Source organism: Cryptomeria japonica, chromosome 5 (genome assembly GCF_030272615.1).
Source record: "Cryptomeria japonica chromosome 5, Sugi_1.0, whole genome shotgun sequence".
NCBI lineage: Eukaryota > Viridiplantae > Streptophyta > Pinopsida > Cupressales > Cupressaceae > Cryptomeria > Cryptomeria japonica.
In genome coordinates, this window is record NC_081409.1 from 178,218,076 (window position 1) to 178,237,121 (window position 19,046).

General features: G+C 36.7%; 1 protein-coding gene across 1 annotated transcript in view; it reads right to left on the reverse strand.

Annotated features, from left to right (window-relative positions):
* The window catches only part of LOC131073311 (mannosyl-oligosaccharide 1,2-alpha-mannosidase MNS1), a 114,149-nt gene extending 98,799 nt beyond the window's left edge, over nucleotides 1-15,350 (reverse strand). Inside the window, exon 1 of the mRNA XM_058009720.2 lies at nucleotides 14,882-15,350. Coding sequence (XP_057865703.2) covers nucleotides 14,882-15,049 — 168 coding nt within the window. The 5' untranslated portion in view covers nucleotides 15,050-15,350. The remainder of the gene's footprint in view (nucleotides 1-14,881) is intronic.
* Nucleotides 15,351-19,046: the final 3,696 nt, after the last annotated feature.

Here is a 19,046-nt window from a genome sequence, read left to right on the forward strand (position 1 = left end):
CATATCCTACTGTACCATGCACATATCTCAATATATGCTTCACTGCAACAAGATGAATCTGTCTAGGCTCACACATGAACTGACTAAGAGTGTTAACAACATAACATATATCAGGTCTTGTATTGACTAAATACATCAAAGATCCAATCAATTGCCTAACATAGTGGGATCAACTAAATCTGAACTGGCTACAACCTCATGTAACTTTTTCAAATTTGCTTCCATAAGAGTTAACATAGACTTGCAATCTAACATACCAAATCTTTTCAAAATGTCAATGGCATATTTCCCTTGATTCAGTATGATTTCATTTGATCTTTGCCACACTTCTAAGCCAAGAAAATAATGCATAAAACCGAGATCTTTCATCTCGAATTCAGAAGCTAACTATTTCTTACATCTAGCAATGAGATCATCCTGTCCAGTAAGAAATAAATCATCAACAAAAAGAACTAGAATTAAGGCTTTATCATCAGTTACCTTGAAGTAGATATTTGGATCTGCATCATTTTTTAGAAAACCCAAGCTTAGAAAATAATGATCAATTCTTTCATACCATGCACGCGGAGCTTGCTTAAGGCCATACAAGGCCTTTTTCAATCTGCATACATGTGATTCTTTCTCATGAATCACAAAACCATCAGGCTGCTCAATAAAAACTTCTTCTTCAATTACACCATTCAAGAATGTTCTCTTTACATCTATCTTATGTAATTTCCACCCTTTAACAGCTGCAATGGCAATGATAGTTCTGATTGAAGTGTACCAAGCTACATGAGCAAAGGTCTCCTCATAGTCTATACCTTCCTTTTGAGAAAAACCTCTAGCTACGAATCTAGCTTTATATTTTTCAACACTCCCATCAACTGCATGTTTAATTTTAAACAACCATTTAGAACAAACAACAGATTTACCTTGAGGTCTAGGAACAATATCCCAAACGCCATTCTTGACAATAGATTGATATTCTTCCAACATTGCATCTCTCCATACTTGTTGTTTTGAAGCCACTTAAAAACTTGAAGGCTCGGATTCAATAAAATGATTCATTAAAGCAACATATCCTGCAAATTTATGAGGTCTCTTACTTCCTCTAAAAGTACCACGAGGGGCTGAATACTTTTCAGCCTCTTGCATAGTATGCCTGGCCCACAAAGGTCTCTTCTTGTCACATAAAACATTACTTGGTTCAGCAGAGGTATCTATAAGATCAACAGGATCAATAGGATCTTCTAATTCAAGGTCTCCCTTTGAATCTCAGAAGGGGAATCAGGGGCAGCAATATCCATATCTTGAGAAATCGCATGATCTTCTCTATCAATTTCCATAGAAGTCCCTTTAGATCTTTTGCAAGCTACATCTTCAAATGAAACATCTATGCTGATTTCAATCTGCTTTTGACTCGGAATGTAGACTCTATAAGCTTTAGAAGATTCACTGTAACCAACAAAAATTCCCTTCTTACCTGAAGATTCTAACTTAGACCTTTTATCCTTACGTACATGAATGTAAAATGAACACCCAAAAATTCTGAGATGACTAACTTCTAGTTTAATACCTGAGTATGCTTCCTCGGGAGTCATATTGTCTAGAATTTGATATGGACTACGATTCTAAACATAAGCAGATGTCCTACAAGCTTCTGCCCAAAGAAATATTTGAAAGCCTTGATCATGAATCATGGCTTTCACTGCCTCAACAATAGACCTGTTCTTTCTTTCAGCAATTCCATTTTGTCGAGGATTATAAGGGACACAAAACTCCCTCTTAATCCCAGCTTTAATACAGAAATTTTGAAACAAACCAGAAGTATATTCACCCCCTGTTGAAGATATAGCTGCGATAGAGATCATCAATGCAATGTTCCTTATTTATTTCTTCTGGTATCGGTTCATTAGCTTTCGTTCTTTTCTTGCCTTGTTTGCTTTGGTGCCTATTGGTGACTCTTCATGTTGTTGTGGTTGTCGATGAACGTGATGTGGTTGTCAGTTCATGCAGTTGTTGGTGTATATGAGGATGTCAGTGCAGATGTAACTGTCTATGCCTTTCCCTCTCCCTTCGTGTGCCTCTTCACTGGAAATCCCGATATGTTATATTTATCATTCTTCCTTGTCACATTCTCTCTTCTTCGGCAGTTTTGATAGATTCATGATCGGCTTCTCTCCTTCATCAAAATAGTGTGATTGTGTATGTCGGATCAAAGATATTATGTGTTCCTTCTGCATTCAGAGTTTTCAGTCATATGAAGGTTTTTAGATTGTATGTGAAATGTATCATCTGAGTTCATTCTTATGATTGATTTGTAGAGAATCAAACTCATATTATTGTGATTGATAGTAATCTGAGACTATCATCAGTTGTATTCTTTTTCTGATATATAATAAAGTTAATTTTGAGTGGGCTGGGTTTTTCACCCTCGGGTGGAAGATTTTCCCAAGATAAGGGTTTGTGTATTTGTGTTTCATTCTTTAATTTTTGTTCTCAGTTTTTCTATATTCTGTTTCAAATTTTAACATGGTATCAAAGCGGGTCTAGAAGATCGATCCAAAACCAGAATTAAGAAGTTCTTTATTTCTTTTAGTTGTTTGCCTAAGTCATTCAAAGCGGGTCTAGAAGATCGATCCAAAACAAGAATTAAGAAGTTCTTTATTTCTTTCAGTTGTTTGCCTAAGTCATTCAGTGCGGGTCTAGAAGATCGATCCAAAACTAGAATTTTTAAGTTCTTTATTTCTTTCAGTTGTTTGCCTAAGTCATTCATTATGGTGAATGGATTGAAAGTAGAAGATAGACTAGATGGTTCGTCAAATTTCTCTTCTTGGAAATTTAGAATTTTGATCACTCTAGAAGAGAATGATCTCCTTGACTATGTCATGAAAGATGTAAAAGAACCTTCTCTAGATACAGAGAAAGTTCAATGGAGAAAGAATAAGACAGTGGCTAAGAAAATTCTGATTGATTTTGTTAAGGATCATCTGGTGCCTATCATCTCTAAGTTGGATTCAGCTAAAGAAATGTTTCAGACTCTAAAAGATCTTTATGAATTCAACAATACCAGCAAAGCTTTAGCCCTGAGGCGTCAACTGCTGCATGTGAAAATGTCTAGAGGAGAATCTGTTACTTCTTATTTCATGAAGATTTATGAGTTAAAAGATCAGCTCAGTGCAATTGGAGATACTTTTGCTGATAAAGACTTGGTTATGTGGTGCAAGAGCACCTAGTTGAGCAAAACTCCCATTTTTTAGTATTTAATGCTTTAATGTTTGTAAAGTCTTGTGTTAGGTTAATTATGTTGTTTTAGGTTGTTTTGGGTCAGGTTTGGTGGTTTTGATCTCATTTTGGGCTCTAGAGATCAAGTTGTGCCATTTAGGCCTTGAGTTGACAATTTTTGGCAAAAATGTGCAAAATTGCCAAAAAAAGTTTTCTAATGCTTTCCAAAGCATTGGAACATGTTTGTTAGGTGTTTTTAGGCATGTCTAAGTGGTTTAGACAAGTTGATAAGGTTAGGTTGTGAAAAATGCATCTTGGAGCAAGAAAAGTTGTCATTTGGCTTGAAAAGTTGTCAAAAGTTGTCATTTTTGGGTTTTTCTTGCAAATTGAAGTTATGAAATCCTCATGTCCGTACTAAGGCTTGATAACCAACTGGAAAAACTATAAAAGGCCTCCCTTTGCCTTGGAAAGGGTTGGTGATTGTTAAAACTCAAGATTTGCACCCAAAGTCTAATTTGGGGTGAGCAAATACATGGGGCAGAGGTTTGGACATATGGCCAATGGTGTGTAAGATCAAATTTCCTCATTGGTTGAGCTTGATCCAATCAAACTTTATCATTTTGTAAGCAAACAGTGAGTTCATTGTTTTTATGAGTTGTATTTGACTAAATGCTCATGGAATGCCTTAAGAGCATAATCCAAGCCTTGAATTATGAAGGCATTGTAATAGGAGGTTTGCTAAATGTTTGAAGACCTCATTGAGGCTCTGTAGAAGTTAATATTTCTTGTGTAACAGGTCCAAAGAGTGCAGCAGCAGTCTGACTGGTAAAGGGCAGCAAATTGGCAGTCTTAATGACATTTCTCTCCATTTTCAGTTGCTTGCCAAGTGTTTGCTAAAATGCTTGTATGGAAAGGGCAGGGGAAGCTCTAAATTTCTATGGCAGAGGTCTCCAAGCAGTATGGGAGGATGAAACAAGTTTGATGGAGTGAATCCATGGTGGAAGCACCCAAACCCTCTTGAAAACCCTTGTTTTGAGGCTACAAAATAGGACAGTCATAAATTGACCTTCCCAAGACCTCTCTTGGCATTAATTCATGATTTTGGCCAAAAGGGTACTCAAAACTATTCACCTTTTTCAAAGATTCCAAATTGGGAGTGAGTAATGAGCAAAATAGTGTTTCAAGAGGGCTAAAAAGGGCTCTTTCCTTGTAGCCCTGTTTTGGGAAAAACTAAGAATCCGATTGGAGTAAGGTTCGGTGACCTTGTAAAACCTTTTGAAATCAGTCCAAATCAACCTTGGAAACCTTGTGAAGCCCTCAGAACGCCAGTTTAGACATTTGGGGGTTTGGACTTAGAATAGTGGATTTGAGTAACTTGAAGAAGCAAACTAGACAATGTTGCATAACACACAAATGGCAGTTTTTGAAAGAATGCTCAAACCCAATTGTAAGGAGGAGTTGGGGGCTTGTGAAACCTTAGGAGAACAATCCTAAACAGTGTGATAAGTGGCAGATGGAGCCTTGGACAGTGCATAGCCTAAATTGGTGGTTTGATCCTTTGGTGGCGTATTTGAACAAGCAAATGACTATGAGTCTAAAACCAAGTTTGACTAACAAACCTTGAACAAAACTTTGCTGCCCCCACATGTTCATGTTGGATTTGCTAATATACATTTGGAAACAGCAAGTTGGATGCCAAGAGCAGGGGTTGAGTAAGTATAGTTGGAAGGGTTAAGTATTTTGAGTAGTTTTGTGCATGGGCAAGAGACATCACCTAGAAGGGAGTTTGTTGGGCAAGCCAACCATTGAGAATTTGACATGACAACAATAGGACAGATTGGATATTCAAACACAATAGACTCTACAAGTACTTAGCCAATAAATTGTTCATTTTGAGCAACTAGCCTTGTGAGTGCTTACCTACCAAGCTCCCTATCATTATGTTAGCTATGAATGGACTTCCCATCTCCTGGGAATCCTTCATTCAAGGCATTAGTGGAAGAGATGATCTTCCTAAATTTGATAGGTTGAGGGCAGATTGCATTCAGGAAGAATGCAGACAAGAAGCAAGAGGTTATGGTCGCAAATCTCATCATGAAGATGATCATGTGCTTGCTGCCCATGCATCGAAGGGGAAAGGAAAGAAAGGTAACTTCAAAAGATTTAGAGACAAGAATGTTGAGTCAGCCCCTGATGCCAAGAAAAAGTGGAAGGACCTTTCTAGAATTCAATGTTTTAGGTGTGACAAATTTGGTCACTTTGCCAGAGATTGTGTATCAAAGTCTAAGCCTCAAGCAGCTGCTGCAAATATTGAGAATCCTTCTCCTCAAAGAGAGTCAAGTGAAAATGTTGAAGGATTCTTATTTATTTCTGCACTTTCTAGTAATGTTCCTACTAACAGTGATTCATGGTTGATAGATAGTGGAACATCTCGTCATATCACTGGTTTTTGTGAGCACCTTTCAAACTTGAAAGAAAAAGACTCTCATCTTCAAGTTATCATTGGTGATGATGCTTGCTATTCTATGAAGGGTGTTGGTTATACTTCTTTTCAATTGGACTCCGATATTCCTCTTCATTTAAATGATGTCCTATTTGTTCCTGGTATTAAGAGGAATCTGATTTCTATTTCTGCATTAGAAGACAAAGGTTATCATGTTGCTTTTGCTGATGGATAAGTACTTGCATGGAAGAAGAACTCTAGTATTCAATCAGCTCATGTTATTGGTGTTCATCATGATAGTCTTTACAAGCTTTCAGCTCATCCTATTTAAGTCTTAGCTCATGATTCTTCAAGTTCAAGTGAGTTGTGGCATAAAAGATTTGGTCATTTAAATTTCAAAACTTTGTCTTCAATGGAGAAGGTTGTCATTGGTCTTCCGAAGCTAAATCAAAACCATGAAGGTGTTTGCAAGGGGTGTGCTCTAGGTAAGAACATTAAGAGCACCTTTCATAGTAGTGAAAGTAGGGCAAAGAATGTTCTAGAATTAATTCATTCTGATTTATATGGACCTATGTCAATTGCTTCTCTTAGTGGTTTTTGGTATTATGTCACCTTTATTGATGATTTTTCACGTAAGTGTTGGATTTACTTTCTTAAGTCTAAAGAGTCTGATGAAGTGTTGTCCAGATTTAAAAAGTTCAAAGCTCTAGTTGAAAATTTATCTAGCAAGAAAATAAAAATTCTTAGATCTGATAATAGAGGAGAATATGTTTCTGGTGTTTTTCATAACTTTTGTGTTGAAGCTGGGATTAAGAGGGAGTTTTGTGTCCCTTATAATCTTGAACAAAACGGTGTGGCTGAAAGAAAGAATAGGACAATTGTTGAAGCAGCAAAGGCTATGATTCATGACCAAAGTCTTCAAACATTTCTTTGGGCCGAGGCTTGCAGGACAGCAGTTCACATTCAGAATCGTAGTCCTCATCAGATTCTAAACAACTTGACTCCAGAAGAAGCTTTTTCAGGTGTCAAACTAGATGTAAGTTATTTCAGGATCTTTGGATGCCCTGTTTATATTCATGTTCCTAAAGAGAAAAGATCTAAATTAGAACCTTCAAGGAAGAAAGGCAACTTTGTTGGTTATAGTGAATCTTCAAAAGCATATAGAATCTACATTCCAGGACAAAAACAGATTGAGATCAGCAAGGATGTTTCTTTTGATGAAGATGTAGCTTGCATAAATCCAAAGAATCTAACATAGAATCCGATGAAGAAGTTTTTGAGCATCCTCAAGATATAGATTAGGGTGATCCGAATCCATCTTCAGACATTCAGAGGGAGTTTACAGATTTAGAAAATCCTATTGATTCAACTGATCCAATTGATCCAGTTAACTCTATAGTTACATCAGCAGGTCCAAGTATTAGTTCAGCTAATAAGAAAAGACCTTTGTGGGCTAGACACACTATGGAAGATGCTGAAAAATATGCTACCCCTCGTGGTACCTTCAAAGAAAGTAAAAGACCTCACAAGTTTGCTGGCTATGTATCTTTGATGAATCATATCTTAGCATCCGAGCCTTCAGGTGTTGAAAAGGCTTTAAATCAGCAAGTGTGGAAGGATGCCATGATAGAGGACTATCAATCTATTATGAAAAATGATGTATGGGACATTGTTCCAAGGCCTAAAACCAAATCAGTGGTTTTTTCTATGTGGCTGTTCAAAATCAAACATGCAGCCGATGGGAGTATAGAAAAGTACAGGGCCAGATTTGTAGCCAGATGTTTTTCCCAAAAGGAAGGCATAGATTTCGAAGAAACCTTTCCACCTGTAGCACGTTACACTTCTATCAAGACTATCATAGCTGTTGCAGTTGTTAAGGGTTGGAAACTTCATCAAATGGATGTGAAAACAGCCTTCTTGAATGGTAAAATTGAAGAGGAGGTTTACATTGAGCAGCCAGAGGGCTTTATTATTCACAATAGAAACTCTCATGTATGCAAGCTAATAAAGGCCTTATATGGTCTTAAACAAGCCCCTCGTGCTTGGTAGGAAAGGATAGACCACTATCTTTTGAGCTTGAGTTTTCTAAAGAATGACACTGATCCAAAATTATACTTTAAGGTATGTGATGATAAGGTGTTGATTTTAGTATTATATGTTGATGATTTATTCCTCACTGATAATGATGATCTCATTGACAAATGTAAGAAGGATTTAGCTTCAGAATTTGAAATGAAAGATCTTGGTTTGTTACATTATTTCCTTGGACTTGAGGTATGGCAAAAGACCAAATGAAATCATATTGAGTCAAGGTAAATATGCAGTTGATATTTTTGAAAAGATTTGACATGTTAGAATGTAAGTCTATGGTGACTCCTAGGGAAGTAAATCTGAAGAAATTACATGATGATGCAACTACTTCAGATTTAGTTGAGCCTATTATGTATAGACAATTAATTGGCTCTTTAATGTACTTGGTTAACACAAGGCCTAATATATGCTATGTAGTTAATACCTTGAGTCAGTTCATGTGTGAACCAAGGCATATTCACCTTGTGGCGGCCAAACATATATTGAGATATGTACGTGGTACAATTGGTCTTGGCTTAAAATTTTCTTCGTCTATAGAGCTGAACTTGCAGGGGTTTTCTGATTCAGATTGGGCAGGCTGTGTGCCTGACAGAAAAAGCACTTCAGGTTGTTGTTTTAGCCTAGGTTCAACTATGATTTCCTGGTGCAGCAGGAAACAATCTTGTGGTTCACAAAGTACGGTTGAAGCAGAATATGTTGCAGCTTGTGTGGCTGCAAGAGAAGTTGTGTGGCTTCGGAAATTACTTGCAAGCTTGTTTGGACAGCCTTTGGAACCTACTGTGATAATCAAAGTTGTGAGAAACTTTCAATTAATCCAGTATTTCATGATAGAAGCAAACATGTGGAAATTAAATATCATTAATTGAGAGACATGGTTCAGCGAAAAGCAATTGAACTCAAGTACATTTCTACAGAGGAGCAAACTGCAGACATCCTCACCAAGCCACTTTTGAGAGTGAAGTTTTGTTACTTCCGAAAAAAGCTTGGTATGATGGAGAATGATGCTCTTGCTGAGAGAGAGTCTCAGCTTCAGTGATACATTGCCTGTGTTTAATGAGTTCTTCTCTGCGAGAGAAGTTCGAGGTGAAATCCCTTGGTTAATGAGTTCTTCTCTGCGAGAGAAGTTCGAGGTAAAATCCCTTGATCCACCCTCTGGGAGTAGCTATGGTGGAAGTCATGTGTATGACTTTATGATTTTTATTTTTTGGTTTTATTCATCCTCTAGGAGTAGCTATAATGAATATTGTTATACTAAGATAACAACTTTATTGAATAAAATATGTGATGGTTTTTTTGTTGACATCTTCTGAGTTGCAGTTATGTGTACTTGTCATATGTTGACATAATGAAGATCTCTCTCTTGCTAAGAGGGAGTGTTGAAGATATAGTTGCGATAGAGATCATCAATGCAATGTTCCTTATTTATTTCTTCCGGTATCGGTTCATTAGCTTTCATTCTTTTCTTGCCTTGCTTGCTTTGGTGGTTGTCGGTGACTCTTCATGTTGCTACGGCTGTCGATGAAGGTGATGTGGTTGTCGGTTCATGTAGTAGTCTGTGTATATGAGGTTGTCAGTGCAGATGTAACTGTCCGTGCATTTCCCTCTCCCTTCATGTGCCTCGTCACTGGAAATCCCGATATGTTATATTTATCATTCTTCCTTGTCACGTTCTCTCTTCTTCGGCAATTTTAATAGATTTGTGATCGGCTTCTCTCATTCATCAAAATAGTGTGATGGTGTCTATCAGATCAAAGATATTATGTGTTCCTTCTGCATTCAGAATTTTCAATCATATGAAGGTTTTTAGATTGTATGTGAGATGTATCATCTGAGTTCATTCTTATGATTGATTTGTAGAGAATCAAACTCATATTATTGTGATTGATAGTAATCTGAGACTATCATCAGTTGTATTCTTTTTCTAAGATATAATAAAATTAATTTTGAGTGGGTTGGGTTTTTCACCCTCAGGTGGAGGGTTTTCCCAGGATAAGGGCTTGTGTATTTGTGTTTCATTCTTTAATTTTTGTTCTCAGCTTTTCTATATTCTTGTTCAAATTTTAACACCCCCATTTTCAGATCTTAAAACTTTGATCCTCTTATCAGACAAATTCTCTACTTGAGCTTTGAACTCTTTTAATCTAAACAGCACTTCATCAGATTCTTTAGATTTCAAAAAGTAAATCCATGTCTTACAAGAGAAGTCATCAATAAAAGTAACATAGTACCAAAAACCACTTAAAGAAGCAACAAACATAGGACCACACAAATCAGAATGAATTAGCTCTAGAATTTCTTTTTCTCTACTTTCACTAGAGTGAAAAGGACTTTTAATGTTTTTACCTAGAGCACATCCTTTGTACACACCATCATGATCTTTATTAAGCTTAGGAAGACCAATGACCATCTTCTCCATGGAGGAGAGAGTTATGAAATTTAGATGAGCAAATCTTTTATGCCACAGCTCACTAGAAGACATAGAATCATGTGCTAAAGCTTGAATAGGGCAAGTTGAAAGTCTATATAGGCTCTCATGACGAAGACCAATTTCACGAACTGACTTGAAGCTAGTATTCTTCTTCCATGCAAGAACTTTGCCTTCAACAAATGCAACTTGATATCCTTTATCTTCCAATGCTGAGATAGAAATCAGATTTCTCTTGATTCCAGGAACAAATAGCACATCACTCAGATGAAGAGGAATTCCTGAATCTAAATGAAAGGGAGTGGTTCCAGCTCCTTTCATAGAATAATAAGCATCATCACCAATGATAACATGCAAATGAGAATCCTTTTCTATCAGATTAGAGAGATGCTCACGATATCTTGTGATATGGCGTGAAGCTCCACTGTCAATCAGCCAAGTATTACTATCAGAGGGAACATTACTCAAAAGAGCAGAAATAAATAAGAAACCCTCTAAATTTTCACTTGATTCTCTATGAGGAGAAGCATTTTCAACATTTGTGGCATCAGCTTGATGCTTGGGTCTCGAAGGACATTCTCTAGCAAACTGACCAAACTTGTCACATCTGAAACATTGAACCCTAGAGAGATCCTTTCTCTTCTTAGATTCAGGTGTTGAATCAAAATTCCTATCTTTGTTCCTCTTGAAGTTTCCTTTCCTTCCTTTTCTTTTAGAAGTATGGGCAGCAAGAACATGATCTTCTTCATGGTGAGATTTTCGCCCAATTCCTCTTGCCTCCAATCTGCATTCCTCTTGAATGCAATCAGCTCTTAATCGATCAAACTTGGGTAGTTAATTTCTTCCACTAATACCTTGAATGAAAGATTCCCAAGAGTGAGGAAGGCAATTCATGGCCAGCATAACCAGGTCTTTATCCTTAATAGAATCTCCAACAACATTGAGTTGATCCTTCAATTATGTAATCTTCATAAATAAAGAAACAAAAGATTCACCTCTAGCCATTTCAAGATGAAGGAGTTGACATCTCAAGGCTAGAGCTCTACTAGTGCTGTTGAATTCATATAAGCTTTGGAGGCACTCTAACATCTCTTTGGCTGAACCCAACTTGGATATAACAGGTACTAGATGATCCTTAACAGAATCAATAAGTATCTTTCTTGCCATGAAATTATTCTTTCTCCATTGTGCTTTCTCGGAATCATCAGAAGGTTCATCTACAACCGACTTCACGTAGTTGAGAAGATCATTCTCTTCAAGCACAATAAGGATTCTGAATTTCCATGAGGTATACTTAGCTGCACCATCCAACCTGTCTTCAACTTTGAGTCCATTCACCATTGTAGAAAACTTGAAATAAACAAGCTAAGCTAAAGCAAGGAATATTTCAAAGTAAAGCAATCTGGTTCTGCATCTTTTCTTTAGACCCACTCTGATACCATGTTAAAATTACAACCGGAAAGATTAAAACTCGGTAATCTGAAACACAATAACAAGAAGCACAATAATTTAACCTGGGAAAACCCTCTACCTGAGGGAGAAAAACCCAACCACACCAAAATTAAACTTTATTGAAAAGCACAACTCTCAATACAATGCTTCTAAAGCTCGAATCAAGCAAGATTGTTAACACATAACAATCAATGGTAGAAGCTGATAATAATTCTGAAAACTGATAGCTTTTGAAAAACATTCAGAGTAGCTGACGGAAGTTCAGAGACAAAAATGATCCACCGGAGTGATCATACGCACATATCTTAAACTATATTCTCACTAGAAATCTTCACACACTCAGAACACACACTGCTACAATACGGCTATCAATCTTTCTTTCATATGGAAGAAAGCATATATAAAATATATCTTCTCTAAACTTGACGTGAGCACCCACATTACTGAAAAAACCACCTGAATAGAAGAAGCACCACATGATATATCTCCCGACGGAAGAAGAAGGAAAGTTGCGCACAAAAGAACTATCGGCAGTTACATTTCATGCCAATTCATACACGGATGACAACCGAGCCACAAGGGCGATAGAAAACTGATCCTTCCAACGGATGAAATGCGAAGGGGAAATAAAATGAATTTCCAGCTAGCAAGCAAGACGGTGACAGAAACCAAGGAATCCGATACATACTCCCACGCCGACAAAAGTCAGAAAGTCGTTGTCATTACCGGAAAGAATGCGAAGAGAATAGAGAAGATGACAGCAACCATACACACGCAATAAGAGCGGTGACAGATAATATACAAATCGAAACACTTCCAGCTTCCTCAAAACGAATATAAAGTACGAAATAGATAAACACAAGATAGCTGAGAAGAACAGCAAGAAGATCTCAGGTGAATGATAACTCCTGCGGCTACAACATTAACATCAGGTACAGGCCATACCTCTGCTTGCTGGCGCATGAGCATCCTAGAGTGAAGTGCTTGAAGTGCTTGGGTATTATGGTCAAGAATCCTTGTGTGGGGTCCCCCTAATCCTTGTTTGCAGCCTTCAAGTTATTGCATGGTGAACAAACTGTTGTTTAGTGAGTTTTGAGAAGAATGTGATGGACCTGCTGTTTCAGTGTTATAACAGACCTGCACAAGTCTTATGTCAGTTTCCAGACTGTTATATTCTTCTTCCTGCATGTTGTGGTAGAGTTTAGGTATGCTCTGAGCTGTTATTTCTGCTTATGATTGGTTGGTGTTGTGTTAAAGCACAAGTGGAGGTGTTTTCTGGGCAATTTTCCTTGCTTTCCAAACTGCTGCAGCATATTAAAGTTGATATCAGACCTGCAACATTCTCTATTTTCATCCATCTGAGATTTTCTACCTGTTGAATACATGTTTTCAATGGTTATCCATGTTTTATTAATTGTTGCAACATGATATTGCATTTGATATATTATTTTAAACACTGGATGATAATACCGCCAATGGATCTGACATATGCTCATTGATTTATGTACTCACTCCACTGAAACAAGTGGTAATATTGTAATATTCACTCACCACTGTATAAGTGGAAGAGTTGCTTTGTTTCCCACTGAATAAGCAGAGGATCTATACTCACTCGCCACTGAATAAGTGAAAGAGATGTTTGCTAATTGTTCTGTACTTGCTCACCACTGAATAAGTGGAAGAGACGTTTTTAGTTATTGCTTAGCACTCCCACTGTATAAGTGGGATTGCCCAGCTTGTCACCTAGTGCTTTTCCTTTTCATGTTGCAAGCATTCTAGTTAATTGCATAATCTTTATGCATCGTCTCCTCTCACCTTGCCCAGTGATCAAAAAGTGGAAGGGACAATTTGCTTTGTATCTCTTTTCAGTTGAGCATTAAAATATGTACAAGGTACCATTTAGAAGGCAAGCCCACATCTCTATCTCTGACAAAAAGTAAGGGAAATTATCAAGAAGCAGAGTTCAAAGATGCACAAGGAAGAGCACGAAGATAGGGCATGGGCGAAAGTTCCACTCCAAGAAAGTTTATGAAGGAATTGGTGGGGTCTGAAAGGATGGCCCCAACTCTGACTCCAATAGAGTACATAGTGAAAAACAACAAGACGAGAGTTCAGAATTGGGGACCATATGTGAAGGATATGTGGGGAAGGGGAACTCTGACAATCCGGCTAGGAGCAAAAAAAAGTGCCCATTACGAAGCTTCAAGGATTAAATTTCGAGGATGCCAAAGAAATGGTATTAGGAGAAGCATAGGTCCAAAACTCTGACACACAAAAGCTTCTAAAGCTTTGGGTCAAGGTTTCAAGGCTCGGATGGATGGCATGAAGGTAAGGGAAACGCCAATAGTCCAACATCCATACTTAGAAAATTTAAAAAGGCACAGGATGCAGCTGTCAGGATTGAGTGGAAAGGCATGCCAAGATGAACAACCCCAAAAGTCCGAAACTCTAACAGCTTTCAAAAACCTAAGGAAATGGCATAAACACACCCACACTTAGGATTTTTTGCGTATTTTGCAACTTCCAACACATGACAAGTACATGGTGGGGGCATGAAGCATCACACTTATGCAAACCTTGACCAAGGGAAACCCTAGCGATAGGCAAAAACAAGGCCAATGGCAACAAAACAGCCAAGGGTATAGAATTTTTATGAAATTTGAGGCCTGCAAATCTGGGCGCTAACACTACGAATGCTAGTTACATGTCCCCAGAAATATATTGGGAAAGAAGTAAGATTAATGGTAGCCATAAACATCTACAAAGGTGTGCTTTGGAACGCGTTAACTGAGAGAATCGCCAATATTGGAGCCCCTTATGGACTATATTTCGATCCAGGGAAACGTTATTTCCTTAATCTTCTACCCTCATGTTTCGTGTGTGAACCTAAATTCTTTGAATCAGCAATTTTGTTTTATTCTAACTGTAATTAGTTTATGCATGTTCATGTTTTCGGATTCGATGCCGCTGCAGTTAGTTTTAAGATCAGTGTAAGGTATATTCTAGCTTGAAAACCCCAATGGTTCTTTTTGTTGAGAAAGAAAAACATGCTGATACGTTTTGCAGCCTGTCAAGATTAACTGTATATTGATCACGATAGGAATAGGACCCAGAACTGGAGTATTTTGGCGACCCCAAATTTAAACAAAAATCATATATTGAATTTAAACACCATACAATTTGGAATATTACCAATTAATGTCTGCTGAACTGCAGAAACAAAGAGGGAAAAAAACTGAAATAATGGGTATCTAAAAGCCTACCTCATACTCCCGTGTAAGAGTGAGACGGTCCCATAAAAGGAAGGTTCCGCAGAAGAGAAGAATGCACAGAGAGGCCAGGCGTTGGGGCCTCTTAATGTAATATGACACTGTCAAATATTGCCATGATGAGGAAGAAGAGGAAGAAGAAGATGCTCTCGCACGACCCATTGTTTGCAATGCGACTGGTCAATTCCTCCTGTTAAAATTGTGATTTAAAGAGAGATCTGACCACCATGATTTAGAAAATTCAAAGTCTGGTCTACCTTGACAAACAATTGCGTGTTCACTGTAGCGAGGCGTAAGCCGTGACTATCTGATTTTCTTTGATATTAAGATTGACTGTACCGTGTTCCTCTTACTCCCATTAAATATATGTTGACCTGTCTGTCGTCTGCCTTTTCTTCTTTTACCATGTCTATCAACAAAGAGACACTTTACTGGGTTTTTTTTGGGTTTTGCCCAGAAAAGGAAAGGCATAGAAAAGGCAGTGATATGGGGGAAAAGCTAAATTGTGCCTTTTATCTGGTTAATTTTATCCTTAATGTCCAACCAATCAAACAATCTTACTTTTTATTTGTCTCTAATTTTTAATGAAAATAGATTGATTATTATTTAGTTCAAATATTATTAGCTGAAAATTTTGAATTTTTTATTATATAGATCAACAAAAAAATTAATTATGATTAGTTCATAGATCATTATAAAGTTGATAAGTTTTTGTATTGTATGAATAATTATTAATGTCAATTCACAAAGGTCTAATATTATCTCAAATGTAATAATTGTGGTATCTTAAATTTTCAAACGTGTAAAATGTATATTCATTGAGAAAGTTTTATATGCACTTCATAGAGCTTCAGTGTGTGTACTTTTTTGTCTTGGACAATGACAAGGAATTTGAATTACTTAAAAAAAAAAGTTATTATCACTTGTACATAGATATTCAAAGTGGAAGTTTCACCTCTTGTAACAACATCTCACAACCTTATTTCTAATGTAGTCATTGCTTCCACCTCTTTAAATTCATGAAGATTGAAGAAACTGCAACAATGATCTTTGCTATGATTAGCTATGAATTATTAACTTGGGGTTTGAGATGTTTCTTTATCGATATGCCTTTGATATTGTTGTTAGAAAAAATTAGAGAAATTTAATGAGATTTAAACTTAGTTGGCAAATTAGCTGGATGAAATTATTAATAGAAACCTTGACTCTTTTTTATCAGGTGCACCATAAATTACAAGAGTTCAAGTGATAATTCTATCCTTGAACACAAATGTGTTTCCATCCAAAAAAAGAGTATTGGATTTGTGACAAAAGAGTGAGAATTGGAGCACTATAAATGAGAGGATAGTTGAGCATTATATGTGATCGAGACTCTTGGTAGAGCTCATAATGTTTTCATGGTGGCTTTTTTTCTTATACATCTAATCAAAACATGTTGGAGATTGTGGGAGTATGTTGATATCATGAGCTTGTATGGTTGTCATTGATGTCAAACCTAGCTTTCCAGATAGATGTTGGTCAGGATATGCTTTGTCAAACCTTGGTTATCTAGATGGATGTTGGTCTGAATATGCTTTTGGTGTTGGTTGTGTCATCTTGCATTGAGCATGGTCTGGAATGCTTTTGGTGCCCTTTAGATATGTTGCTAATTGTATTATGGTTTAATGGATCATATTCTTTTGGTCCGAATATGTGTTGAAAGATGTGTTGAGATGTTAATTTGGGTCTCACCTTGGCGTGTGGAGATCCACATGGAGTATTTTGCATTGAAAGTGGTTATGTGGCTGACTGGTTGATTATGTCTACATGTTATGCTTTGTAACGCCCTTCGGAGTATGTGCTAGCATGTGTGGATTGTTGGATCAATCGTGGAAGAATGTATTATGATATGTTTTGGTTCCCTCTTTCTTCTAGAGTGGACAGATCTAAATATTTTAGGTCTAGGTGGCTTTTGGGGGGGAATATTGCTTATTCTGTTTTGGTCAACCCTCAATTAGGTTTTCAATTTTGTATCTCATATTTAAGATGTGTGGATGAATGAATTGTGTGTGGATGAGAAGTGAATTGTGCGTGGATGAGAAGTAAATTGTGTGAGAAGTGTATGTGAATGATTTGCAGGCAAATTTGAGTTTGCAATGATGCAAAAGTTAGTTTGAGAAGAGATTTGAAGGTGATATATTCTGCAAGACAGTGTATTGTGACAGTGGAGAATATCATAGATGTTTGTCATGATTTAAGGACAATTTCATGATCAAGAGAAACCTTCTCAATTTCAATTCAACTATTTCATTCGTTGTTGATTGACAGTGAGTCCTGCGGCAAAAGTTTGTATCTTGTCTTGAAGAAGTGTTCTTCAATTGTGCAGGTCCTCTTTGTATCTTGCCTAAGGTTGTGCACCTTAGTTTTGCAAGTCCTTCAGGTGTCGGTGCTCCTTGGCTATATGCTTAATATATTGTAAACATTGTTATTCATATTGTGAGTTAAATTCTCGTGGTGGTTTTTCCATGTTTGGGTTTTCCATGTAAATTTGGAGTTCATGTGTTGATGCTTGATGTTTATGTGTTGATAGTTAATGTGTTATTGCTAAGTAAGTGGATTAAAAATTTAAGTTCCAAACTGATCCCCCCCCCCCCCCAGTTATGTTGGGTGTTCAAAAAAACTACATCATTTTTAAAAAGACTAGCTAGCACTATGAGAAATTATTTGTCACTAATTGATTTTTTTATTCATCATCATTAAATTCAAACCATATTACAGAAAAATAGGTTAAATAATTCTTTAAAATTTAAAATTTTCTTATACATTGAATAAATTTTTACATTTTTTCATTTTAATTTAGTTTTGGTTAAGTATATATTTAAACAATCATGCGATCATAAAGTCAAGCTCCATAGTTTCTCCCTCTAACCTATTAGGGTTGGTCAATAATTATAATCCCTCTATTATCCATTTGTGTGAGAATATCAGCATGGCATTGTTTGCAAAAAATAGAATGTATTCTTGGAATGTAATGGTATGCAAACAAGCATGTGAAGAATAGTATCAATTTTGTAATTTTCATGCTAAGATCAATGTGGACATCCATCTCCACTTGTGGCCTAGATTACTTAGCATAATCTCTTTGATATTATTGAACCATTTGATGTTAAAGCATAGCATTTACTAATTGGACCATGTTGCTACTAAAAGTTTGAAATGTGGGATTGCCTTGGAGAAAATGGAGCGAGGAAACCCTAAGAAACTCGAACTCTTGTTTGTGAAAGATACTTTCTGAGCAGGAAACCCTAAGTGTTTCACTACGAGCAACACAACCCTAGCACATGAGTGACCAGAATATGGTCTCGTGCTTTGTCGAGGGCACAAACCAAATGGTTCCTAGAGTAAATGGCAAGACTGGGGTTTGTAGACACCTATTTTTGTCCACTTAATTAAATGAATTTTATTTGTTTAATTATCATTTATCCATAAATTAATGTCTCCTTTCTTCTATTCAACTATTAATCAAATTTCAAATTTGATTAATTAATCTTTCTTCTGTTAATTGATTAAATCCCCTTTCCACGTTTAATTGAATTTACATTTAATTAAATTAATCTTTTGATATAAATAAATCAATATTTATTTATAAATTACCCCCCACTTGTGTTTCCCTGCAAATGCAAGTTGCACCCATTAATTGAAATAAATCATTTTATTTTAATTAAAAATCCTAATTTCTCCCACTTGCATTCTCCTACAAGAGCCACTTGCACTCTAATCATTCTTCTAGAACCTCCTAAATTCCACTTAATTAAATCAAATCCTATCCTAAACATTGTCACATTCCTAAGCAAAACCAAGTCACTTCTCAAACCCTCAAAGGCTTCATAAACTATTAAAGGCTTTGTGTCTCCAACAAGTTAACCTCCAAAGTCTTAAAATAACCATTAATGGTTAACTCAACCTCAACCCTTGGTTAGAGACTTTCTCTCTAACTTAACCCTTATCTAACCCATGAGTCTCTTCAAGCATTCATTGCTTTGACCATGGTTATCTATTTAACCCTGGCATAAGAGTTTATCCTTTGGGTAAAAGCATTATTTAATAACTCAACTCTAACCTTACCCCCTAGGGTAACCACTATATCTTCTCAAGCATTGAATGCCTCTTCTCTCTCCTC